Genomic DNA, 27,341 nt, shown 5'->3' with positions numbered 1-27,341 from the left:
TGCGCATCAGCCAACCTGTGATGCTGCAGCGAGCAAGGCTCAAGATAAGGACAAGGGCGGGGGGGGGGGGGGAGAAAATGTTGCAGAGCAAGACCTTAATGCCACTTTGATTAAAGAACTGGGTTCTGAGCAAAGTTATTGCTCATCCAGCCACTCCCTCCGATGCTCTGTAATTGCAGGCGTGCAAGCACCATCAGTGTGATGGATGCATAGCAACTACAGAGCACTCCAACACTGCATCTCAGCAGTTTGTTGTGGAGCTGAGGCAGAGCAAAAATCAGCAGGGCAATATTTCCTCTCCTGCCAAGGATTTCCAGAGAGCTCACAGGACACAGGCAGCTTCTTGGGGGAAAGCAATTCGGCAGGGAATGGGGCCAATACCAGTGGAGGTGGGGGAAGGCATAGCCCTGCTCCTCGGGTAGGCAAACCAGACGCCGGAGTAAAGAAAGGCGCCAATTCAGTGCTTGGCTCCAAGTGTGGTTCAAAGGGTATTTAAAAAAAAAAAGTCTACAAACAATTTAAACTGCCATAAAAATCAAACTGCAGCCAAAGCTGGAACTCCAGGGCCAAAGCCTCCCTGACTGTTTGTATTTTGCTAGCACTGTCCTCACAAATACTGGCTGAACATTTAATTCAGCCTCTTCCCCTTGCTCCCGCAGCCTCGCATAGGAAGGGAGAGTGGGCAGGTTGGAGACAATTCCAGGAACATGTTGTTCTCCCCTCCTCATCCTGCCAGCAGCCACTCTGCACTGGAAAAAGCTCATATAACACAACAGGAGAGGAGAGGTTAGGTACAGGGCTTCTGAAATGCCCCCTTAGATGTACTCGGGAGTTACCTCGGTGCTAAATCACAGAATCATTTTTAAAAGCCTACAAAAGGCTGGGTTGAGATCCCTGGAAGTGGAAGCAGTGCTGCAGGAGAGGGGTTGGGGCAGGCTGAAGACAAAGAGTGAACCATTTCCCCCCTCCACCGGTCCTGGCCCATTTCTCTTACAACTCAAAGTAGGACGGGGGGAACCTCAAACCATACAGAAGAGGATGCTGGGTTTGGTGCTTTGCTTACAGGAGGCTGGAAGGCAGCCGGGGTCAAAGCAGCAGATACACGGGTGCTAAATGGGGTTTAGAGGTCTTTGCAGAAGTAGTCACAGTCTCCTGGAGCCTCTTAGGATCATCTTAGCACAGCTAAAAGAAACTCCCCTTCTCCAACGGGCCCACAGAATGAATCTTGCTGAGAGAAGTCTACAGAAATACTTTCAGAGGGATTTTGGTCCCACTTCAGGCCAGTATTTTGGTACAACCCTGGGTTTTTTTACCCCCGATAGGTCTCGTGGGACATCTCTGTCCCATCCATCTTAGAACTTCCTGCATCCACCCGAGAAGACCATCCTCCGAGTTGCTCCAGACGCCCTCCCTGAGCCTCAGAAACAACAATGACATGAAGGAGATATGAAGGATGAGGCAAAAAGAGTCACCAAGCGGAAACTTTTTATTTAAAGAACCTGATGGCCTAAAATAAAAGTTGGGGCAGTACAAAGCGCTGAAGAATGAACATGGGCAAGAGGTTAAAAATCCTTGCAAAGGTACCATTAAAGTGATGCATTGCAGGTTATGGGAAACGACGGGACTGAACAAGGGGGGAGAGCTCCTGTACCTCCCATGGGACACTGCCTGCAAAAGTGGCCCACTCTTATTAAAGTGCTTATTTTTCGCAAGGTGGCCTGGTCCTGTCCCCCAGGACTCGCAGGCAGGCACGAACGTCCGCCTCGCGCCGAGCTACCAGCCAGCACAATTAAAAGCTGCAAGCTAAACACGAAGGGGCAGCCTGCTCTTTGGAGCCGTTCCCAAAATAACCCCATAGGCATCAGAGAGAAGAACACTTAGAGCCTTGCCTGGACACGTGTCTAAAAATCTCCAAAAATAGCTCCCGCTTCCCCTTTGAAAAACACTGCGGTTCCCAATGCCTCACAGGAACTCTGTTTCTGCTCAGAGAAGCCACAAAATAAGTGAGCAGCCCAGAATTGATCTATGAGCACATCTGGACTAGCTGAGATCGGCATTACGGAGAAGAAAAAAATAAAGATTTTAAACAGCATGTGTCAAATCCAGGGACCTTTATTTCTCTGGAATGGAAAGAATTTGCCAGCCCGGACAAAAAATTGCAGGCGGCGATTGTACATTCTTTCAAATAAAAAAAAAAAGAACACACACACACAAGAGTTTGGCTCCATAAATTTCTGTCATAAGAAACAACTTTGAATTGTACACCAAGCTTTTTACAAAGCATCAATGTTAAGATGTTTTACCGTGCTCTATCACATTCTCGGCCATTTATACAGAATATGCCATACCAAATGCTACATCAGCTTAAGACATTTTTAAAAATTAGTATTAAAAAGATACAAAGGCATGTTGGCTTTCATTTGGGTTTTTTATTAAGACATGGGAGTTTTCTTTGTTTTCCTAAGGAAGTCACTAAAAAAATATAATAACTTAATTCGTAAGGACAAGATTGGTTAAAAATCCAGCCTTGCTCGCTTGGCAGCCTTCTGAGCTCGTACCTCTGTTGCTTCCATTAGTCTAACAGCATCGCAGGCTGCAGACGTGTCCTGTGGGGTCTCAGCCTGCACTCCAGATCTGTCCATGCTCTCAGTTACCGTTTTTGTTCAGTTTTCACCGCGGCCAGGAAAAATTCCCGGCCAAACGCTAAAAGCGATCTTCAGCCAAACAGGGGATTTCAATCTGGGCCAATTTCACATGGGTTTAGCCCTTTGTCTTTTGCCTCTTTGTACATCCTTTGGAAGTCTTTAAAACGAGGGGCACAGCCTAACCTGGCCTCCCCAAAGTGCATGCGTCCCGTGAAAAGGAAGTCTCCGTCTCCTGGTTTCACCCCACACTCCAGCAGGGTCTTTATTTGTCCTCGCCAGTTCCCACTCTCCCCCGTGAGCTGAAAGACTTTGCTCTTCTGCCTGTACAGTTTGTTGACACCGACGTGAATTATGGATTCTTGCTCTTCTGCCTTGTTCGTTACATCTTGAATGGAGCCTCTGATCACTGGAAACAGAAAAAGGATGTAAGGAAGAGTTACCCCAACCCCTCCCCCTGGAAGAACCAGGTCCAAACTCAGCCCCATGCAAGCAGGCAGTTCAAGGGGAACTGATTTCACTACAGCAGCCCCAGTTTGGGTCCTCCGTTATTTTTCAGAGTTAAGTTTATGTCAGTAACCTCCAGCATATATTTGTATTCGTTACAGTTTATATTTGTAACCTGTCCAGCAAAGGGCACCCACGTATTAAATTTAAACCCAAAAATAATTACATCAGAAAAATAGCATCAATCGTGATAAAGAGTTCTAACAGCAAGATACATGCTTAATGCTCCCTGACAACATACTTTCTGTTCTTCAGCCATTACAGATACCAGCTAATATTAATTTCCCCTTTAAAAAGGGAAGCACAGAGAATTATAGAAACTTTTGGTCTTTCGTCAGCAGTCCATTTTAGGGCAGCAAGTAAAGGCCTCTCCTAGATGCACCCAAGTCTTTGAACTTCTACTTCCATTGTGGTTGCTGCGTCATTCTCTGTCCACCCTGGGGAAGTGCGAGCTGGGCACACGGTTTTGAGGTCCTTCACACCACGTCCTCCTCTCTCTCCCATGCACACAGCCCCTTTAGACCACATTTACTGCTGGTGGAAGTTGCCCAGTGTAAGTAGTGTCCATCAGCATTTATGGATGTCACATTCAAGTGACACCCGAGGGAGAAGGGAGGAGGGAAGCAACAACTCACCAAAATCACTAGTGCAGACAGCCAAGAGGACCTCTGTGTCACTGCATGGTCGGCAGGGAGCTGGAGAGAAAGGGTCAGAATTAGCAAAGGACTAGACAATAGTAAATAAACAAACCAGTATTTAAATTAACCAAAACCAGGACACACACATACACGCGCGCACACACACGACACAGGGACAAGTGGTCCCAAGACCTGTCAGGCACCAATAATGCTAAAAGAAATGGAGGCTAACCTTAGCCTCCGTGAGATTTTTGTACTTAAGTAGCAATATGGATCTCTTTAACGCTCCTGCTGGGATATATTATCTAGCAAACACCCCACACGCTTGCTGCGCTTATGCAAAATACATTTTGATACTGGGTGTATTTGCAGCGTGCTCTGCTGTAAATTCAAAGCTCTCAAAAAGGCTTTGAAGATCATGTGCCTTTTAAACTCTGATGGCAAAGCTTCTTTCTTACAATTTCTATCAAGTATTGTTGGGCTATTTCACAAGCCATTTAGTCTATCACCACATCAAAGATCCAGGAGGTTACAGAGTCGGGGAGGCAAAGCGGGGAGGAAAAAAACCCCAGCGCATGTGTTTGAGGGCATCAAGGCAAAGCGGAAACTCGAGCCCATATCTGTTAGAGCTCAAGCAGCACAAAGACCATTTCCTGTACTGCTGGAAACATTTGGATATCTGCACTAATCTAATCAATGCAAGAATGTGACTCCTCTTTGTACTCAGCCAGCTATTTCTGAGGAGAAGGTACTGTAGTTGCCGTACAGATGTTTCTATAATACCCTGTTGAGTTCAGGAATTTGCTTACTATCAGGGTCTGCCCTGCCCAGCGATGCTAATTAAGTCTGTTCACTGGCGGCAGAAGGATCAGAGCCCACGTCTTTCACTTGATGTCATCTTGGAGCAGCACTTACACATCAGTCAGAAAAATGAAAACCCATCAAGCGTGCTGCTCTGCCTGGATCAGCACAGGCAAAGACTACAGCAAAGCAGGGCTCATGCTGGAGACGAGGCGAAGCATTGGAGCTACAGCTTATTTCATCACGCAGTTCATGATCAAACCCCAAGCTGAAGCTACCCCATTTCTCCCCACCCCCAAAAAATTTAGGTTTTGAACCTCAACATCTGAAAACACTTAGTTACCAGATTCCCAAATAGTCACACCCTTCCTCTCACCCCCGCCCGCTTCCCAGAGAAGTTTATCCATTGCACTAAGAAGTAGATTTAAACTAGTCTAAACAACGCGTAGCTGGTGCCTACGACGCTCAGCTATTAGCCTTCCTCTGTTAGACGGCACAAGCCATTCTTTAACGTAAGACATGGCAAATCTCTTATTTTTTCCAAGGTCCCAGAAAGGCAGTGATCCAGAAAGAAGGATTATTGAACCAAATCCACCAGATTTGCTCCAGTCAGATGATTAATACACAGTGTAACACGCTGTTTAATAGGATTAAAGAGAATGTAAAATGCACTTTTCTGGGCAGGGATATTTGAAGGAATAATTCAAGAAGGTTAAAAAGCTCCAAAAGAAGAGACAAGGAATAGGCAAAATGGTTTTGTTAAAGCATCTGGATCAATCAGGCATTTCTATTTAGTCGAGTCTGAATGCCTCCAGGGCCTTTAGAAACAAGTCAGCCTTTACTGCCCTTCTTTCCCCCACATACCATTTCAGCTCTCTTTTTTGGAAAAGTTTGGAAACTCTTTAATATAATGAGAAATACAGAGCCAGCCAAAGCCTGGACTTAATTGGAGTACTATAATAGATTCAGTCTAAAGATATTTTAATTTTTGGACTCAAGAGATTTTGATTAGTGGCTAGACCAAACATCCAAGTTTCATCTGACAGAGAAAATTATATTAGTCACGTAACGTCCTACTATGGAGTTGTTTCATTCATGGCACCTACCAAATTCATCCAGGGCAAATGCCCCTCTTCCCCGGCCTCCCTCTGCCCAAATCAGGACCTGAGTTAGATCAAGCCAATGGAGAGAACCTGCAATCCTGCGCGAATCCTACAGCATTTTCACATGGACAGAAGCTCTAAAACAAAGCACAGCTGATGGACATCCTCAAAATCCACAGTTGGATTTCAGACACTGGATTTCAGATATTTTGTTCTGCAAAGATCTAATAATAAAAAGGCATCTCGGCCTTTTTAAGTCTGAGTGAAAACAGTCTTGGTTTAGACCAGACATCTCTGTAGTTCATCCAACCCCATCAGAAAATTGAAAAAACCAAAATGACTAAGCCATTTTTGTTCTCAAAAGGAGTGCAACACAAGCAATGGCATTAAAGATGAAAACCAAAATACTTTAAAAGTGGTTCCTTCCATTTAAACAGACTGACACTATAATAAATCAAATGAACAAATCTCCACGTATACACAGAACCAAATCATTTTAATTGTGGACTCTAGGCAAAATCCTGCATCCTTTTTAAATGCAAAAGGAAGTTAAAAGTGCTAAGCACTGCTCACACTAGATCAGTACTTAAAACCTACTTCAGATCCATGCTGACTCACAGCAGTTTGGTGGCATGCAAGCTTACTTAACAACCATTTACCACCACCCATCTCTGCAATACCAGACACATGAAGAACAGAAATCCTTTTCTGTGGAACAACTCCCACATCTGCATTCACAGAGTATCAAGTATATCTTGCAAGTGGCAAAAACAAGGTATGCAAGCACAGATGGAAAGCGAGTCGTGAAGGATTACTGCCGAGGTAAATGGACCATTAAAAAGCAAATAACATTCACTCGCTACAACCAAAGCTACATCCCTATACAGTCTCATAAAAGAAACAAAATCCTTAGGAGGAGGCAATGCCTACACTTTCTTTTGAATCACAGCCATAAAGGAATTTGTGTGTTTATGCCGCAAGTCAGTGATTTTAGCTGCAGTTCAGCACTCATTCACTCTGGGATCGGGCGGCAGGTGTTTTCCTGCATCAGTAGGTCAAAACGACACACACACCTCAGGCTAAAATGGGAAGCATCCTTATAACTAAAAAAAGAAAACAAAAAAAAGCACTTCACTCATGCACAGCAGGTGAAGATGTTCATTTTCTGGGGAAACAGGCCCGGTTACTGAACAAGACGGCTGTGTTTGCCGGATGCCTGACTCCCTGGGGATGTCTCGAGGGCTGCCCAGGTTCTCGCATCCAAAAGCAAGTCTATGAACTTGCAACAACAACAATATCAACGTCAGCTGCTCTAATTCCTTTAAACTCGATAAGCCAAAGAGCCTTAATTCATACAGCAGCAGGGGAAGGGTGGAGGAAAACAAAAAAAGAAAAAAAAAAAAGAGAAAAGCAACGTTTTATTGAAGCCCTCTAAAGCCCAGATGCCTATAACTCAACTCCACCGCCGGTGGCATAAAGCCTGCATTGTGCACATCGGCTGCCGACTCTCCTGGGAATGCCTTTGATGGATTTTGACAGTATCCTGACCTGAAGTAACCTGAGGCAGCCCTCTCCCTCCACCCCCCCCAGTCCAGTGCCTCCAAAGGCCTCTCTATTCACCTCCCCGCAGAGGGAGATGTAATTACATCATTCCTCACAAGCCAGCAGTCATGTCCCAGCTGCTTTGAGCGATTTGCCCTCTGAACCTGATGTTACCGAGGAGGACGTGGCGATACTAACAATAGACTGCACTTGTTGGCCAACAGCTTTGTCAAACACGTTGCTGGTCCTCTCCGCAGGGCGGCAGAAACGCTCAGGAAGAGAGAGGGACATGCCCTGAGGAGATGCCATGAGCTCCAGAAGGTCCCCAGCTCAGCCAGCACCAGGGAGTTGAGTTGCTAGAAAGGATCTCCTCCAATATTGGGGATGGATTCAAGTGCACCTTTAGTGCTGCAATTCAGCACGAGTCCCCTCTGCCTCGAGAACTGTGGGTAGCTGTTGCCATCCTCTCTCAGCTCAGACACATAACTCCAGTCCTTCCTCCCTTGGTTTGCGACATTTGCACGCAACCCTTCTATCCTATGAAAATAGGAGATGGGGGTTATTTGACGGGCCATCGCCATGGTTTAGGATGACAGCTCCCTGCAGGACACATTAAAAGTGAGACGTGCTGGCTCTGGCTGCAGGCGTCACAGAAACCACATGAATGGGCCTGATCTTCTTTTGAAACATTTGTGTTTCAACAGCCACCCATGGATCCGACTGACCTTACCTTACCCCAAAACCAGCTTCCAACCCCTAAGTAAGAAGTCTCCTCTGTCTGTCCCGAATTTTCTCAACAGGCTCCACAACCTCATAGCTATGAAGAAGACTAGATGAACCAAGCTGCAGGTCTCTACACACTGTCCCAAAGCTCCACTCACTGAGCCCAAAAGACCTTCTCCATCCATCCTGCATCTCTGGGTAGGCTCTGCTGAACATACATCACTGCTCCGGCAGCACGCACAGGAAGAGAGACACCCTTTAAGCAGAAGTGAAAATGTTTAACACAAAGTAATTGCAGAAAACCGCTTTACCGAGGAATACCCTTTGGTTTTATTAAGAAGCTTGTATACGCATGCGGTGTGGTAGAGGTGTGGATGGTGGCGGAGAGAAACACAGAGCTGGTTTATCTGCGCTTCCAGTTTCCGCGGCATACATCACCCACACGCTAGTATTTCTGAATAATCCTCTGAAGAGCAATCAGACCTTTTAAGTATCAAAAGCTACTGAGGAGGCCCAGGCAGGGTTGGAGCACTATTTTCTGTTAGCTCTAGGTTTAAATCTTTTGATTAAAACAAGTAGTCTTTTCTCTTGCATGCTCAGCAGAAGACCTTCAAATGGGTCTTGTTGCAGACCAGGTTGATTTAAGCTAAGCCAGCCCATACTGCAGCACCTCAAGCCGTACCAGCGTGGGGCCACAGCAGACCCATCTCCCATATGACAGCTCTCAGCCTGACATCAGCATTAGTTCCTACGGAACAAAAAAAACCACCCACACCCTTCAAATTCTTGCTGGCAGTCTCTAATTGCAACTGTACTGGAAAGGGCATCATAGGATGAGTCTCCTTCCTGGAAACACGGAGTACAGACTTCCGAGAGCAGATTATAAAAATAGAGATGCGGTTTCTCCAATGATGGTGCATTTCTCAGTCATTTTTCTGAGTCTTAAGCAGAAGTGACTATGTCTCAACTGATTATTGGATCACTGATTTAGCTGGGAGACAAGAGTTTAAGGGCAAACATCATATGAGCAAGAAAAAAAAAAATCTTGCCCTGATCCTGCTTTAACTAATTAAAAAGTAGAATAAATCCTTGTAATTATTTCTTCCTAAATTTGCCTAGGCTTCCTCTCCGAACAGGCAACACTTCTGCCATGAAACAGACCTCTCACAGCTCATATCCCAAACAAAAAGACCTGCTACTTTGCAGTGGAGGTGGACAAGAATTTGAAAACCGCTCTGGTTTACCAGGCTTTGACTAGTCATCTCCTTTCTCGATATAACTTCAACTTTCCTCAGCCCCTCAGAAAGCTCTTCCTGAGCAAGTCAAAATAACACTCAACCTCAAAACACTCACAACCCCCACACCGATACACCATCTAAACTACATCAATGCATCTGCACGTCAGCGCATCTCAAATTTAAACTGAACATGCTAGCTGGGAGCTCAGGCCAGCAGAGCTGCATCCAGCACACCTGCATTTAACATAATACCTGCAGCCACGCAGAGAGGGAAAACGTGGCCAGATGACACAGAGCATCTCCACAGCTGGGCTGGAAGTTACTGACACCCAGTCACAACACACAGAGGAGCTCTCTCATCACTCTTTTGTTTTACAAGGTTTTCCTGTCTTTGGATGGGATAGGATTACACGGCTTTCTGCAAGCACTGCACTTTTTCCAGCATGTCAGTAGGAAAACGCCAAGTCAGGGAGCAAACACGAGAGTTGGACTTGCGCTACTCCCAGTCCCTTGGCTCAATAAGCCTCGGACACAGGATCCGAAGGGATTGTTCTTCTTCGATGAATAGAATGTTAATGCTATGAATAACATACTAAGAGAGCTTAGTGCTCTTCTGAAGGCAGAAGAATTCATCCCCATATTTGCTAGAAGGTTAACCTGAGCCCCTGTGCTGAGCAGAAAAGGCAGCTCAGAACAAGGACCATGAGCAAAGCCACAAAACTCAAAGGCTCCCTTCTTCTACAGCCAAAACACAGCCAAGGTTTGGTACAGGACAAGATGGTGATTCAGCTGCTGGACCAAAATCATGATGCTGCAATGGACATTCTCCCCTGACTTCTTTATGTGAAGCAGCAATATTGGTGATTTTACCTCTTCAGAAAAGAAAGTGTCAACTCCAGTTCCTTGCCTTAGCTCGTTTCTAACATTCAGTTCAACTTGTACATATGTACAAGTTTCCAGAAGTAACTTGGAAAATATAGACACTGGCCAAGAACAATTTAAACCTGCAAATAAGTTTAATGAAATGCAGACTTTCATATGCTGTGGCATGGATTGTGCCAGGAGAATTGAGTTAATACCACTTCCTTCCTGCAAAGGAAGGATAAAAAAAGCATATTGTAAACCTCACCATTAGAGATGTGATGACCTCTGTGTTCTGAGAAATGTTAAAACAAGAGACCATAAACCAGAAATCTACCTTTTCACAGAAATGTCTTCCAACAGGGTATTAAAGTCCTTAAGTACCAAAGGATTTGGTACAGTACAAGCTCCATTTGCAAACGTACAATTTATGTAAACAGTGTGAGGAAGAGATTGGTACTAGGCAAGCTCCATTTGCAACAGCTTTCAAAAAGAAACTTGGCTTAGCAGCTACAGAGCACGTAAGGATCCTCTGTGATTGCAGAGTCAATGCCTTTTTGCTGTTCCAAGATGCAGCACCCATTCTAACAAATGAGCTGAAAGGTCAGCTAGAAACACAAACAGCCATTTGTTTAAAAAAAAAAACAAAAAAACAGGGGGGAAGAAGAAAAAAAAAACAAGCAGAGCAGTTTTTATTCAAGCAGCATTAGACACTATTAAACTCTACTCCAGGCCCATGCACGAGTTGCATCAACTCAGGAGAACTTATGAGAAGTGTCAGTTCTTTGAGACACTTTTTGAGACACTTCTTTCTGTCCTGCCTCCTCTGGGCTGCTTATTACTCCATCAGGGAAGAATAACGCCTGTCCCAAACACCGTCCCCCTTCCTTCCCTGCCTCCCCTCCTGCCGTATGCAGCCAACAGGCGCAGTTGTCTCCATCGCTACCTCGACCCTCTCCACCCTCTTGATCCCAGGGCAGCGTTCAAAGAGCAGTGCTGGACTTTGGGCTCCCACGCTGCCATGGCAAACCTCAGTGCTGGGGTGGGCAGCGATGTAACTGTCACAGCGACAGTGCCAACTCCCAGCCGGGCTCCTACACTTACCCGTTGCCTCACCAGCCCTATAAAAATCCTCAGTTACAGTCAGGTCTGCAATGTATCGTGTCCAGAAAGCCCTACTCAGCAGATCAGATTTTCAGTTAAATTCCTTCTGTCTGAATTGCAGCAGAAGAGAGCGAGCCCAGCAAACAAGAAGTATCTCTGCAACTGTACTAGTCCACATTTTTGTGCAAGCAACATTTGTAATCATCTGCCATTTCTTTGCTTTCTCTCTCCCCCTTCCTAACTGCAGTTAAAGAGAAAAGCAGACAGCAAGGTAACTGCTGGGAATTTTTCCTGCTGTATGGCGACAAGACACCAATATAAAGCCATAAAAAAATATATCTATTTGTTTATCTCACAGAAAATACCTCTCTCCTTCCTCGAACGTACCGCTGCTGCCCAAGGGGGATTAGGAATGGGAAGCGCTGGGCAGGCGTGAGGATGGACGAGTGTTGCTGGAAGTCAGAGGTGCCTCCGGATGGTTGAGGGACTCCTCCGATCTCCTCCAACCTTGCAGCAGAGGAAGGGCAGGGGCAGGACCTCTCTCCTGGCTGCCCAACGAGAACCTGCCAGCACAGGCAGCTGCAGCATCACACCTCCACACTGCTCATCTACCGCCCAGCAGCACAGGACCAAAGCAAATATTTCTACTGACTCAAAACCCACAAAGATTTATAGCTTGGCTCATCCCTTCCTAAAATTCACTCAGAAAATACTTCTTTTTTCTTCTAAAGAAAATGTCATTCCAAAGCCTTGTAAAAGCACGCACTAATCAGATCTAGGAAAACATAAACTTATAAAGAAAGTTTTGATGTCTTGTTTGGTTTTGTCTCTGATAGCTAACAAAACACTCAGCTGAGACGTCATGCAGTGCTTGCAAGGCAGGAAATGAAAAAGCGAGGTGTTTTTCACTCCCGTGCCCTGGGGAAGCTGTGCAGCCAGGCGCATGGCTCGGGTGCCGGAGCTTCCCTCTGCCCCTGCCAGGGCTATGGGAGAGGCTGGAGCCAGCACCTACTGCCAGGCTGGAGACCTGCCAGGAACGCAAAGCCTTCCCTCCCTCCCCACCACCCTCCTCTTCGGTCCGGTCCATTAATGCCTCCTATGGAGCAGGGCAATAGAATTAAGTAACAAGTGGCTGGTTAAAGTTAAACCCTGAGAGTGGAGTAATGACAGATCAAAGATTAAGTGAGTCTTAAAAACAAAAAAAAAAAAAAAAAAAAAAAAGAAGAAGAAAAAAAAAGTAGCATACGTGCACTCACATCCACACAGGTCCTTCTCCTTCCTGTTTCTAGAAATCAAATTCTTTTTGGTATGTCGGAGAGCTCTGAAGGAACAAGGCCAGTTTTCATTTTAAAACCATGTTTATTTGATCAGCCTATTCTTCAGGAGGATTGTGGAAGGGCTACATCTCAGGCAGTGAGATCTTCAATGCTGTAACATTGTTCAGTTAACCCAAAACAAAGTTACTTAAGGTTTTCCACTTGTAACAGGAAAAGCTTTAAGACATACACACCTCTCCTTACTTAACAGTGCACATTTCTTTGTCATATTAAGATCATTCACCTGTTCTACATAAGCTTGGACTTCTTCCTTTTTTTTTTTTCTCTTAAATTTCTCACATCCACTTATACATAGATGAAGTTGGTGTAAAGCTAACAACAGTTCTGGTGGGGCAGAGGTGCATCCTATACAAGCAGGAAGGATCCTGGGGGGTGGGTTAAGGCAATGGAAAGCCAGGCTAGGCTCCATGTGCATATCCCAGCACTAGCGATCACCACAAGTCTCCCAGCAGCGGGGCTTCGATCCAGAAAGGACAGAGGCAACCACCAGAGTTTGTGCCCAGCGCAGGAGTCAATGCCCAAATCCCATCTAGGAGTCAGAGCGGTGCAGAGAGACACCCAAGGAGGTGCCCATACAACCCATACAAAAAAAATCCTTCCACAAATTTGAATCAGCAGCAGAAGTTACTGCTGGATCAAAGCTGCACAACATATGGTGGTGGCTTTTTTGACCCTGTATTAAACCTCCCAAGGTCAGATTTAGCATATCACAGCTTTGGGTCCAGGGTAGCTTCCAAGTACCCGTGCAATATTACAACGTGTATTTTCTGGCTTCTACAACAGATTAAGGTGAAAGAGATTTTCTGTCCTGTAAATCAAGGCCCTAACACAGGAAAAATTTGGCCCAAGTTTCAGCAAGTTTCTTATTCCTCCGGGAAGGTGGGGGGCGGGAAGAGGAATGCGGTTCTCCCGCCCTCCCATCCCTTCTTTAACTACAGCCTCAGGAATTAGCAAACTAAACAGTTTTGCAGAGCAAGCACAGAGCATTATTAAAGACTGCCAAGCAACTCCGTTGGATTGCAAATCTGTTTGTGGGACTATCTTCCGCAGTACATAAAGGTCAGAGCAAAGCAGAGCCCCAGCTGCCCGGACAATACACCTGACTGCTTATTGGTTTTGACTGCCCACTGAGTTGAGAAATAAGCTAACGGCATTCGTGGCCAGTCTAGCAAAAATAAGCTATTTTCTTACCCCCTCTCCCCTGCAGCTGTGTATTTATCATTGCAGCTCCATTGTCACCTCCTCTGCCCACTGCAAAACCAGCTCCTGTCCTGGCAACATCAAAGGACAAGCAGGGCCAGAGGAGACTGCTGTCAAACTCATTTTCTTGGGGGAAGGAGAGATTAAATTAGGGCGTCCCTCCAATTTTGTTCTTTTTTTTTTTTTTTTAGGTGAAGCCTTCTCAGTTCAACATTTTTGACCTCATTGAGGCTCAGATCCCGAAAACATCACCCCTGCTCAATTTAGAGACATGTAAGAGCGTGTGCATTCCCCGAGCACCAGAACTGCACTTTGAAATTGTTTCACACAGGAAGAAACCCCAAAACTTTGCTCTCAAAATCCCCCCCCGTCAATCATTCGCTGCAAGTCTGACCACTTTAGGCACATGAATAATTAGAGCAGGTTTCTAGCTCCTCAAAATTAATCCCACTCCAGGCTCTGTTATACAGCAACCAGCCTGACCAATTTAGATGTTGACCCATGACACTCAGTTCAGTGATATGCTCTCAGAAACTAGCTTAAAATGTGCTTTTTCAAATACGTATAGGGTTAGGGAATGCTGTTTACTTTCATAAATGTTACTTTGTGTCTAGTTTTGTCTCATCATTTACTATGGGAACAGACATGAAAGTAACTACAGAAGACCCTCCTGCAAGGAGGGCGAGCACACAAAAAACTATTCAGAAGATAACGTATCCTAAAGCAGGAGTGTCAAAATGGTCCCTTACAAGGCCAATAACTGAAGTGTATTCTGAACAAGTGCATTAAAGGCTGTTTTCTGGTGGTTTTCTCTTAAAACTTGCTGCTGACCTTTTAGAGAGAGAAAAAGCATATAAAGGAAACAGCAAACCATTAGCTGCACCGGTGAGCCTACCTTACATGCCGCCCAGACAATGTATACTCAGACTTATAGAACAGATCCCTCGACTTTGCTTAGCTGCTTTTTATATGTTTCACCAGCAAATCCTGATGGGAGGAGTGCGATACCAATTCTGTTCTTCTGTGCAAATCAAACCAGACCTCACTTGCTTTTTTCCCCTAACAGGGGAGTTTTATCCTGTGTGGGAAACAGGGGGGGAGGGGAAAGACAAAGCAAGCCATTTTTCTCATCTCATGGGGTGTATCGGAATATACACCGCTGTCAACCCTGCAGCACACAGCGGTGCTCCCACCCCTGCCACGTCGTGCGGTGCCAGCATCTCAGATGGTCACAATGACTCAAGCAGAACCTGTGCTAAGTGTAAAGGTCGCAGGGACTTTCAATTTAAGTGTTCCAAGTGCCTCTTTCCATCACCTCTTCTGCTAATGGTGGCGATGAGCACAGCAGGTACCAACCGCCATTTCCATATTGCGAATACCTTGGCAGAGAGCGGGCACGCCAGCCACAGCTTCCTCCTCACCGGCCTCTGGGACAAAAAACAAGAATGTTTCCACTCCGATACGAAGCGAAAAATACACCTGCGCATCTGCTGCTTCAGGCTACAAAGCTTAGCGGCGCATTCAGCCTCCAAGAAAGAAAAAAAAAAAAAAAAATTGGATATTTGGGAGCAAGCAGAGGAAAGCATGAGATTAGGAGCCTACGAGCTGCGGGGACAACAGCGCTCTGGGAGAATACCTGCAGAGATACGGCAGATGGGTGCCCCACCTCTGCCAAACCCAAACTGCATTAAAGATCAAAAGTCAAGAAGGGTGCTTCAAAAAGCCATTTGTTAGTAGCAACACTAGCATAGCCCAAATACTTACGAGCTTTCTTAATTTCCAATCTGTTTTCTCAGGCCAGTGAATTAACAGCATACAGGAAATAGCTGAATACTGTTCTTAATTAGTTAACTGGATTTATCCAGTTTTGCCTTGTTTTTCAGATACCCACTTGAGTGCTGTACCTCCTATCTATTAATATTCTCAGCCAGGTACCCAGCATTAATAAAGAAAACATATAAAACAGTTACTAGAACCTGCACTAAGTGGGTAGATGCCATCAAGATAAAGGGACGTTTTTGTTAAAGTTTGACTTCTTTACTACACAAAGGCGGGTGGGTAATGAAAGGGCTTTCAATTTACCTCCTGCACTCTAACAACCAAATTACAGACATCCCCATGAGTGTGCAATGGGAAAAGCAAACTACGCAGCTTACATAAAGCTGGATCCAGAGCTTGGATGTGACACTCTTGAAACACAGACTTTAGGTAACAAAATAAAGGTCGTTTGGTGGGAGAGGGGAAGAGGATTGACCTTCCTCTCCAAAACGTTTGGTCAAACCTACAGATTCTTGTTTCAGACTAGTTAGGCAGAAGCTGAAGAACTTAAAAAGCAAATGACTCTCAAGGGACCTTCACACTTTTCATAGGCATTTAATCCAAGCAGCTTGCTGTGGTGCAAGGCAGACCTAGACCAGGCACATGCTCGACTCTAGCTGAGAAGCTCGTGTGGGTCAACACCTTCAGAAAACTTCCGGGAACTATATGGCCAAATACCACTTTTGCGAAAACCTCCATCTACTTCCCAGTATAGCTGAGACCCAGAGTGTTTTCTTCCAGCACAAGCAGAAAAGATTAGAATCAACAGAATTCAGCAACCTAAACAAGTTCTGCTGCTTCTCAAATGGCCTCGGGCCAAAATGTCATAGTGCCTCAGTTCTTCAGCTGGGCAAACACCAAGGCTTCAGAGCCTCACTGCAAGCATGAGCTGAAGTTAATGGACCATCAGTGTGGATGGGAATTATATAAGGGTCCAATCCAAAACCTAATCTGAAATCAAAAGCGCTTTCAGTCATCCATCACTTTGGGTATAAAGAGGAGAACACACCCATCAAGATGTCTGAATTGTCAAGGTGACCCTTCTTAGGGACTACTCGCATAAAATGGTGACAAGCACTGTAGCATGCTTGCCTTCGCTCCTCTGCCCAGCATAAGAAGCTACAAACCCCCAGAAATGCTCTTTTTTGCTTGTTACTATCACAGTTAAAAACCTTCCCATACCAAATTTCAGCAATCTGAATTAGAACCTATCAGTATACTACAAATACTTCCTACAGCTAGGGAAGTCTTAAGAGAATGTGGTAAGGCAGGCTCAGAGCCAAGAAAAGGGCTAAACCCCCAAAACCTGGAAAATTGTAAGACTGCACTGTGTCATTCTATCTTCCCCAGAAAAGGGAAAGGCCAGTTCAGAACCTGTGTATGTTTTCTACTGAATTATTTGCTAGACTCTGATTAAGTGGGAAAGAATGACTGTAAACTAATAAAACTTGAGGTTTTCTAATTAAGCCACAGGCACCTTGCCAAGCATTGTTGATTTGCTGATGCACCCTGCAATGTCAGGACTCTGAGGACACAACAGGTCATTAAAGTATTAAACAGATGACTTATACTCTTTAATCAGAGCTGGGATGCCAGGTTAGGAAGAGAGTATAAACTCAAGGGCAGAGTACAAGAATTATCACCAGGAAACAAACACATCGTTTAGGGAAAGTGGAGAGAAGTTGTTAGTGAGTAGTTATTGCACAAGGAAAGGGCTGGATTACTGAGCCCCACACCTGGGTCTTTTATGATAGTCATCTCCCCCACTCCGCAGTCGTAAGAAAATAATGCAATATTTGTGATTTTTGGTCCTTCGCCATCAGACGAAGCGCTGCAGCGCTCAGCGAGACCAGGAAGCGCGCGAGCTTCCTCTGCCCAGCTCTGCCAGCACATCTCAGCCCCCATCTGCAACAGCATCTCACGGCTTTGTCATCTCTTCACACGTACTGCCAGCTCTGCTGAACTCCGTCAAACTGCAACTAAGAGATGAGCAGGCTCGTTTTTCCAGTGTGCAACAGCCAAAACACTGTAAGCCACGTTTGTGACCCAGGGACAGAGGTATGCTTGGAGAGAAACGCAGAGCCTTAAATCCAGTTTTCAGCTCCTTTAAGGTCAGCACTTGCCTCTGGCTTGAGCCTCCTCTCCGATGAAGAAGTCACCAGTGATTTCAGTCAATCGATTGTAAACTTCCCCTCCAAATGAACAGCTCAGTAAAGGGCATTTCTTTGGAGGTTTCACAGAAAAACTAGAAGCAGCTCCAGAAGAAAGGAGGTCTACGAATTGCAAAGAGCCCCAAATATATTGCTCTATAGAAGCCTCACAAGGCAGCTATTTGGCAGTTTCCCCAGACATATAGATATTTATAGGAGAATAAAAGTGCTCATCTGACTGAGTAGTGGAAAGAGTCATGTACGGCATTTTCATCGTGTTTTCACCCCCCGCTGCCCCTCCCCAGAGTCTGGGGATCCAAAAAAAGGCAAGAGAAATAATTTAAAATACAATAGAGATGCCTAGTTTGCCCTGAAGCTTCTGCTGATGAACTATTAAAGAGCTTCTTCTGTCCAAACAAGACACTTGGAGTGTGAAGCAGATAGCCTACCACATTGTTTTATAAGACAGCACTGAAATTCAACCAGTGTCTGTTACAGCTGAAAATACAGCAGTCACAGAAAAAGTGATTTAATATGCCTATCAAAGAGGAAGGCTGTAATTGGATTCAGTCCTCAGTTTGACTTCTGAAAGTCTCTGAAGAAAACTCCCATCAGCTTTAAAAATCTCCAAGATTTTATGTGGAACGAAGAGCACTTAGTTCTAAAAACACAGCAGTTTGTGCCGGCTTGTGATGTTAAGTATGCCAGCAGTATGCCCTCTTGATTTTAGTAAAGCTCGAGAGAAACCATATCTATGTGCAAACTAAAACCAGCAGTGATAAACAGTATTTCTCGCATATTATTTTTCTACGTGCAATTTCAACTTTTTTGGGGGGGGGGGGGGGAAAGTATAGGACTCTTCTTGGTAAGTTAAAGTGACTTATCACTAGCCTGCCTGTGTCTCCATCCTCACAGCCTGTCAAAGAAAGAAGCACTGAATCTGGGAACATTCTCCAAATAACTGATTAAACAATGTATTTAATGTCTTCTGCAATGGAATTTTACTACATAGCTAACATTCTGCACAGCATACTCATCTTTGCAGAAATGATCTTACTGGGAAAACAGCTCTGCAGCAGCTACCCTGCTTCTTTTGCAGCACTTGTAAAATGTAGAAGCAGAGAAGTCTGCTTAAAATGCAGAATCCTCAATATTAAGCTACAAGTTGCATACACGGCAAGAGTAAGGAAGGCAACTTAAATATTTGAATATTTGTGTTTATAGTTCTTTTGTTTCAATGGCAAACACGCCATCTATCAGTTATTGGGGTTACTGCATTAGCCTGCAGCCAGCTACTGTCTTGCTAAGTTAAGAACTGTTCATCTCAGTCCAGCTAAGAGCTGTACAAAAAAAAAAAAGCCACATCTGAATTGGTGTGCCAACATCTAAACGCTAGCAGGGTGGCGAGTATGCGCAAATATACAAACATACAAATCCAGAGTCCTGTTGTGGAAGGGAGCCAGGGGAGGGGAGAGGATGGGACTCCAGTTCTGCAATCGCTTATCCCAAAAAAGGAGGGATGCAATGCCTAGAAGATACAGCTGCAGTTTAATTAGCCACACCACTGCTTATCAAGTAGCATCTCAAGCAAAGCATATGGCATCACTACCGCAGAATCTAGACAGCCTACGTACGGCATCTTAGGCTCACTTTACATCGGGTTTTACCCTGGGCCGAGTCATCTCAAGCGTGCTGTGAGGACGCTTCTCCCCTGCTGCGGGGCTGCCTTCACTCCCTACCATTTCAAGAGAGAAATCTGTTTGCCACCATGGCCTCCCCACTTAAAATACCTAAACCTTGAAACCTCCTTAGTCATTTGGGACAAACTACCCTAGATCTGCTATTCCTCAGGCTGTTCTGGAAATCTCCCCTCCTTGGTTTCGGGGATAAAAGCTAGAGGCAATTCTGAATGGAGGAGATGCAGGAACCAGATACCACCTATATAAAGAGAATTTCCCCTTCCCCGCTGTCATCCTCCACAAATGCTAGTTTTTCTTCTTCTCAAACTGTCTAATTGATTAGCACAATTAGGTTACACCTAGAGCTATTTTTCCCAAATGGTATTTAGCTTGCTATTTAGTATCAGACTTTACAGGCTTGTAAGCTCTTTCAGTTTGTCCACTCCCCCTTCCTACAAGCTTTTCGTTGGCGTAAAATTCCTCCCTACAAAACTTGCTTTTCATAATGGTTGAGAGAGAAGACAACACCGGCACTGTAAAAGTATTGTCATGGTGTTGAAGGGCTCTGCCATGGCACAGTAATGCTCAAGAGAGTGTAACAGGCAGAGCTGAGGAAGGAACACACCATTTTCCTTGTTTTTAAAAAAAAAAAAAAAAAAAAAGAAGCCATAATTAGGTCAGCAAGTAGCAGTAGTTTCAGAGGGAAAAAAAAAACCCACGGAAAAGGAGTTCCTCCTTGTTTAAACGTTTATTATTCAAAACATGCAGCGGGGTCTTAAAAACTGAGTAAAAAAGTAGTTAGAAAACTGTTACAGCAAGGCTCGGAAGCCCAGTTCACTCTGGAGTTCACTGTAGGGTAAAGCCAGCTCCTGTGATTCACCCCACGCCTGCAAGGGGAGAATTGTTCACAATGTAGCCCTTAACAAATCATTTGGAATTCAGCCTATGCTACCAGCTTCCAAAAAACAACAACAAAAAAAACCCAGAAAAAAATCAATTCTTCCGCAATAGCCTGTTTATAAAACATGTCCTTAAAAGCACATGAAATTCAGACCCAACCACTTTCCCACTCACTCACTCTGCCATCTGTTACGCATCCCATACAGTACATGAAAATATGACCAATATCCCAGAACTCACCAGAAACTGTGTGCAAATCAGATGCTATCCCCTTGTTCATCAGTTCGTACTGGAAGCCTGTAATCTTCCGGCTAATGTCCTGCTGAGGAGTGGCCTCAACAAACAGGCCCCCCTGATCATAGCCAAAGCAATATACTTTACTGGGGCTGCGATCTCCATCTCGGACCAAGAGTTTCAGTTCTCCAGTTTTTTCCAAATAAATATTTGCTCCTGCAGAGTCCTTGAAGGGCTTTATGCAAACAGTCAAATGTTTGTAAGAGGCAGGTGAAGTATTGGGTCGCAGGTTGACTATGAGTGCTCCCGTGGGATACATCCACTCTATTGACCCTTCAGAACAGCGGAGGTAGACCTGTTCAACATCCTTCTTGTGAGACTCGTGAGTTAAGCCACTGGGGGAAGAAAGAAAGAGAAAGTTAGAGAAATGACAGAGCTAGTAACATGACTGTCATAACCTCAAACCTTCAAAGACCCACATCAACAAACGCAGGAAACCTACGGCAGTATTTAGTATTAGCCCATCCAGCTCAGCAGCAGTCAGAAGTGCTTGTCTCTTGCAAGACTGCAACCTTAATATTATGGGACAATTTTAAATCATCTCCCAAAAGAAAAAGTCAAACCACTAGTAATTGACTTCAAAATTAAATAGGATATAAGCACATGATCAAAAGCAATTAAATTACTACAGCCTCAGTTACTGTCCATCAGCTGAGCTGTGGCAAATGACTTGGCGCATACTAAGTAAAACACGTACGCTTGAACTCCCTTCCTGGTGGCTTAAACCAGCACGTTCTCCAGCTTCGCAGATCGGACTCCACCTTTTTCCGAGTACTTTGTTCCCCTTCCAAGTCTATATTCCCAATGGATCTGAAACTGGGAGGGATGCCAAGCTCACCCTGTAAACTGGAGCAAAGGGATGCTCTGGGTGCTACTGATACCCTCTGCCCCAGCTGGGCAGCCCCAGTCTCCAAACGGGGAGGTAGGGAGAGGAGAGAAGACACTACACTCCCCAGTCATAGCTGGGGAGGCGCTGAGTTATGCTGCTTTCTTCAGTACGTACCTGTTCCCCCACTTCTCCCCAATATGAGGTTTAAGTTTAGCTTATCATTTTACTGCCCAGCTCCGATGGGCTACAAGCAGACACGCAGCTATGGGTGTTCAGCAAAAAGGAGAACACGTGGCCAGCTACTATTGCTGGGGCACAGGGCCACTGTCAGTCCTGTGTCCTTACCCAGCACCATGGCCAAAAATTAACACCCCAACAGCCATTTCGAGAGCCAGTGATCACAGAGATGGGATATGAGAGCAACACGGGGATCCCAGGGCCAACTGCAGTGAAAGGAGAGCAAATTGCCATGCTTAAGCAGGATGACTAGTAAATCCCCATGACTTGCTTGCCCACAGCCTAAACCGAGGACAGCTCTACACAACCCTTGCTGCCTGTCACTGATGATGGACTAACCCCACAGGTTCTTTACCCAGAGTGACTCAAAGCACTAAGACGACACTGCATGCTGTAGGCACTCCAGTTAAAAGAAAAAGTTGTTGGAAGCCTGGTTTATTGGTTGCAGTATTTGGGCCATTAGGCAAAAATCCTTTGGTCCCAGTCCCTGTCCTGTCACAAACCTATTATGCGAGTATGAGCAAATCACTTTACCACCAAGCTTGTTTCTCCTCCTACGCTTTGCGTACCTAGTTCCCAAACATAAGCATCTTTTATTCTGTGCCTGTAGAGCAACACCCAAAATGAGACTCTTCAACGCAGCTCACGGGTCTGCTTTGCAGTACTTTAGAGAAGCTTCACAACATTCCCACTTGTAGCCAGATGAACCAAGACAGGGAAAAAAAATAATCAAAAAAGATTAAGTGACTCGTTTGAGGTTACACAGGAAATCTGTGGCAAAGAACGTATTTTACTGTACTGCAAGTAATGACATCAGGTTCTGGTTTCTCAACAGAAACCTCCAAATACACAGCTCCCCACCCCAAAGATATATTGAGGTGCTGAACAGGGTTTAAATTCAAGTCAGTATTTAGAAAGTAACAAGAAGCCATGTGTAAAAAAAGGGAAAAAAAAAACCCCATATGGTTTGCATTTACTGTTGACGTGACTCATTATTGTGAGTGTCAGTGTGACCCACTCGATAGAGGTTACATGAGGAAGCTCAGAAAAAAAAGTCATCTTTAATAACAATAGTGCCTGCAAACATATGCTTTTGAATAATCTTGAAAGCCACATCAAGAACACAGATGAGGAGAAAAGAGGGACAAGTTTTTGACCTTTAGTCTCTTGCCCTCAAATTCAGTAGTACTTAACACATTCAGGAAACTTAACTTGCAATGGGATATTTCAAGTTGACTGTAAATCCACATCTGGTCCACAAAATCAGTTTTCACCACAGCATGCGCATGATGCCACTCAACAGAAAACACAGAAGTCTGTTTATGCGCAAGCAGTGAATAAGTAAAATTAGAGAGTGTAAAGCTTATCCCTCAGCAAAAAACTATCCTCGCACATCACTTGTTCCTACTCAAGACATCAAAACAAGCTGCAGAGGTTTTGCAGGACTTATGCTGGCAAATTCCACCCTGAAGCCTGAGTGCTTAAACAGAAGGAAGATACCGGGGGCAAAACTCCAGACTCATGCAGTGAAACTGCTGTTGCAAGTGATCCCAACAACACTGAGGCAGTGAATTTCTGCCAGAGGAAAAAGCCTTAACCTTCATTTTGTTCAAACGTTCATGCTGTTCAAACAAAAAACAGGGTGGACTCTGAAATTATCTTCTGAAAGCCAATTATATCCCACAGGCAAGAGTGATGCCATTAGACAGCTACATCAAGCACAAGTACCTGTACCCATTAAGCCTTATAATAAAGGATGACTCAAAAGTTAAGCAGATTTCAAAATACATGCTCACATTACTTAACAGCAACCACCATCATCCAGTAAAACCTGTCGCTTTGCTTTCTGTCAAAATGACATGTCATCACATTGAGAGATTGTTTAATGTCATGTTTAGTTCTCACTAGCCATTCATCAGACACACCATGTCCATAAAATAATGGAGGTCCAGGAGCCTTTTTTTTTTTTTCCCCAGCTCATTTGAGGGGTTTTTTGTTTTGTTTTTTTAAGTATATGGCAAGGAGATAGGGCAGCTGTTTCATGGTTACAGTGATGGATGAGCCATCCATCCTCCCTTTCAAATCTGTGCTGTTTATGGGGACTTACTTCTGCAACAAGTACTACTTCCTCATGCCAATCCATGAGGACATCCTGAATCACTGCATTTGTCTCCTCACTCTTCTCCCTTTCTGGTTTCAGCCATCCCCCTATGTCTGCCCTGAAAGACCTATGACACTATCGGTGCAGTAAGCTGTTATGCTGCAATATGCAACAGGTGTTATTTAAAGAAAAAGGGAGCGGGACAAATATTCACACTATCTACTTTAGCTATTTACTTTATTTATTCTATTACAGATGCTCTGAAGAGCCCTAGAAGTAGCCACGTCCTCCCAGCACCCCTCAGTGAACACAGGGAACTTTCGCTCCTAACTTGGGAGTGTTTAATTGAAGATGACAATCTAGAGAGCATCGAGACTTCCCTAGAGCACCCACCGGTGCAGAGGACAAGATCGATTGATACAAGCAGCCACATCAGAGCTCAGTTCTCGCTCCTACAGTCAAAAACGCCAGACTAGCATATTCTCAGCATGTCACTGAAGCACTTTTGCCCAACGCATTGAGAGGTCACTGCAGTACGAAAACCTGAAGTTACAGCAAGGGTAATAGCCAGACACATACCATAGTGAAGTTTCTGCTCTCTTCTGGACAAAGCTTTCCTGGAAGCTCTCTGCCAAGCTATTTATTAAGATGCTGCTATGGCCTATGGAGTGTACTTAAATTGCAGGTGTCAAGCTGTGCATTGCATCAGATTTCCCTGGAAGCGTGAGGGATATCTGTAGGAATCTTAGTGAAGCTCTTCATGCTACTCAGGGATAGAAGCTCGTCACTTCTCCACAAGCTAATGGGAAAAAAAAAATTCATATCCAGAATATTCTTCTTCTAAGATTGTTGCTTTTAATATAGACATGTATATAAAGGTGAGAAAACACCTTCAGGTTTACTGTAGGAGATGACTACACTCTCAAATCTGCCAGCACAGGACAACCTAGAACTTCACTGGGGGAAGAAAGACTACATTTTGGCATTCAAGTTCATACGTTTTTCAAACAGTTAGTTAAGGTAAAAAACATCACAGGACTTCAAAACGTTATATTCCACATAAAAAAATCCTTTCTGACCCATACAGCTATTAGTATCCACACTGAAATATTTAATTAGATGGTATTTACTGGTACATCAAATTACCTTTCTTTCCTTCTTAACTGCTAGTCTTTTAGAACAAAGCAGATGATATTTAACAGCCTTAGGAATGCCAGCATTTCTGACGACACTTGTTTGCTACCAGCAAGGCCAAAGTCAGCCTGGTTTACATTATCCCCTCCCGAGACTCCTGTCCGCCTGGACTCCGGGACCCTCTCACCCAAGTGAAACCACCCAGACTGAACTGTGCAGGCAAGAAGGCAGCCCTTCCTTCCCTGTGCCTCCAACGGCATCATCATGGAGCTGTCACCCTCGGCCCCGCTTTGGCACACCAGATCAATAACAGGCGAGTGAGTCCAAGCTTGCATCACCAGTTCACCCCAAACTCAGTTACAGGAAATGATATTTCACTTCCCCCTCCCCTCCCAAGCATCACCCCCTTAGCTGATACTCAAGGCATTGCTTATTCCAGCCCTGCTCAGCTGACATAGGTGGTCACTGCTTGCTCTAAGAAAACAGGACAAAAATAAGAACCAAACAGGACAGGATTACAGGGGCTTATCATCATTCTTTAAAAAAAACATGCTGCGGTACCACATGGTAAGGTCCAGGTAAGTACATGCAGCTAGGATGCTTAGGGATGAAAGCAGGTACAGCTTTCGGAGGAGGGGAGCTTGGTAAAGCAAAATGATACAATTAGGAGTCCGCCACAGAACTAATAGGTTTGGTCCCTATTAAATAGAATCACCTTCAAGTGGATTCACTGGGATTAACTACGCATGAATTGTCAAGAGTCAAGAAAAGTTCAGAAAAAAGTAAATACCAAGTATATGCATGTTTCAGACAGTAACAGATAAGAAATAATTATGTTGAAAGTCAATCCAGCTGTTTCCCCGCTTTGAATTCTCCCTACTCCAAAATACCCTACTGATACAAGCTGGCCAAACTTTTAAAGCAAGCCAGATTTGAGCAGAATATTAGAGTCAAACCGTTTTACTCTGCGAGTACAGAAAGCCTGACCCAGGAACACTTGCTTGTTAGCAGAGTCGCTTTTTTAAAACTATGAACAGCGGAGGAGGTCACAGACCCAACCACACACGTTAAACTTATTACAAGCAATTAAAGGAAAGATAATTTGGGAGATAAACACTTGAGAACTGGAGAGGTTTCACAACCAGTGCAATTAGAATAAATCAGGAGGGAGGCTGCTGTGCCAGCTCCTGCTCCCAGGGCTCATCATCATCATCATCTCCGCGGGACGAAATGCGGGATAACTTCCCGGGAGCAGGGAGGGGCACCAGGGGTTGCGGCGCGGCTGAGTGCGAAGTGCCGGGACCTGCGCGGAGGGGGGGGCCGGGAAGGGCGCCCAGACCCAGACCCGCGCAGGGACGGCCCTCGCCGCGGCGGGAGCGCTCCGCAGGTGCGCCGCATCCCCGGGCGGGTCCCAGCGGGCCGCGGCGGCGGGAGAAGCCGGGGGAGATACCCGGGACGATACCCGGGGCTGCCCCGGGCGCGGCGCGGCCGGAGCCTGCCCGGCCCCGCTGATTCCCCCGGGCGCGGCCTCCGCGGAGCGCTGGGGGCCGCGGGGAAGATGGTCGCGGGGAGAAACTTCTCCGTGGCGGACATGGCACCGCCCTCCTCCTCCTCCCCAGCCCACCGAGCCGCGCTGCCGGGCAGAGGGGAGCCCAGCCCGCCCCGGCCCCTCCATCCCTCCCCCGCTGCGGGGGCCGCTGCCCCGCGCCTCTTCGCGGCGAGCCCGCCGGGAGGGGCCGGCTCCCCGCAGGGGGATGGAGGCAGAGCCGCCTCGCAGCCCCCGGCTCTCCGCCTTGTGCCGCCCCCTTCCCCGAGCCCCGGCCGGGCATCTCAGCGCCCTGCGCCGCTCCGCAGCGGGAGGGCTCTCCCTTTTGTTTTCGGCACCAACTTCTTCCCCCGACGGGGCGGAGGATGGACGCGGCAGCTCCCGCTTCCCGCCCACGTCCCCCCCCCCCCCCCCCCAGCCCGGCGGGGTCTCGCCTCACCTCCCCTTCCAGTTGCACAGGTCGCTGGAGTACTGAGCCGCGGCGCCGCCGCCCAGCAGCAGCCGCAGCCCCAGGAGCAGCGGCAGGAGCCCGGCGGCCGGGGCGCTCCGCATGGTCCCCCCCCACCCGCCGCGACTTCCCCCCTCCCTCCCCGGCCCGGTGCGAATGCGGTGCAGGCGGAGCGATGCGCCCGGAGGCTCGCCTACATGGTGGGGAGCGCAGCAGGGCGGAGCGGCTACCCCATGCCCAGCTCCGCGCTGCGCCGCTCCGGCTCGGCTCTGAAGTTTGCACCAGCTCGCTGCGGGCTCCCAGCTGAGGGGCGGGGAGCGGCCCTGCCTCCCTGAGCCGCCTGCAAAGAGCCGGCTCCTCCTTCCCCCCCCGCCCGTCCACCCGCCCTCCCTCCCTCCCTCCTCCGGCGGGGCCGGCACTTGCTGTGCGAGCAAAACGCGGCGCCGGATCGGGAACCGCCGCTGCCCCGCGGGCACAGCCCGGCCCGGCCGGTGCGGGATGCCGCCGCT

General features: G+C 46.2%; 1 protein-coding gene across 1 annotated transcript; it reads right to left on the bottom strand.

The window, feature by feature from the left end:
• Nucleotides 1–2,096: 2,096 nt before the first annotated feature.
• METRNL (meteorin like, glial cell differentiation regulator) lies at nucleotides 2,097–26,936 on the bottom strand. The gene is made up of 4 exons (XM_050908398.1): nucleotides 26,824–26,936; nucleotides 20,484–20,872; nucleotides 3,785–3,844; nucleotides 2,097–3,051 (listed from the first exon to the last, which is right to left on the bottom strand). The coding sequence occupies exons 1-4, from the start codon at nucleotides 26,934–26,936 to the stop codon at nucleotides 2,735–2,737; spliced, it is 879 nt and encodes a 292-aa protein (XP_050764355.1). The 3' UTR covers nucleotides 2,097–2,734.
• Nucleotides 26,937–27,341: the final 405 nt, after the last annotated feature.

This window comes from Gymnogyps californianus, chromosome 19, assembly GCF_018139145.2.
Source record: "Gymnogyps californianus isolate 813 chromosome 19, ASM1813914v2, whole genome shotgun sequence".
NCBI lineage: Eukaryota > Metazoa > Chordata > Aves > Accipitriformes > Cathartidae > Gymnogyps > Gymnogyps californianus.
This window is presented reverse-complemented; position numbering and strand designations above follow the sequence as displayed.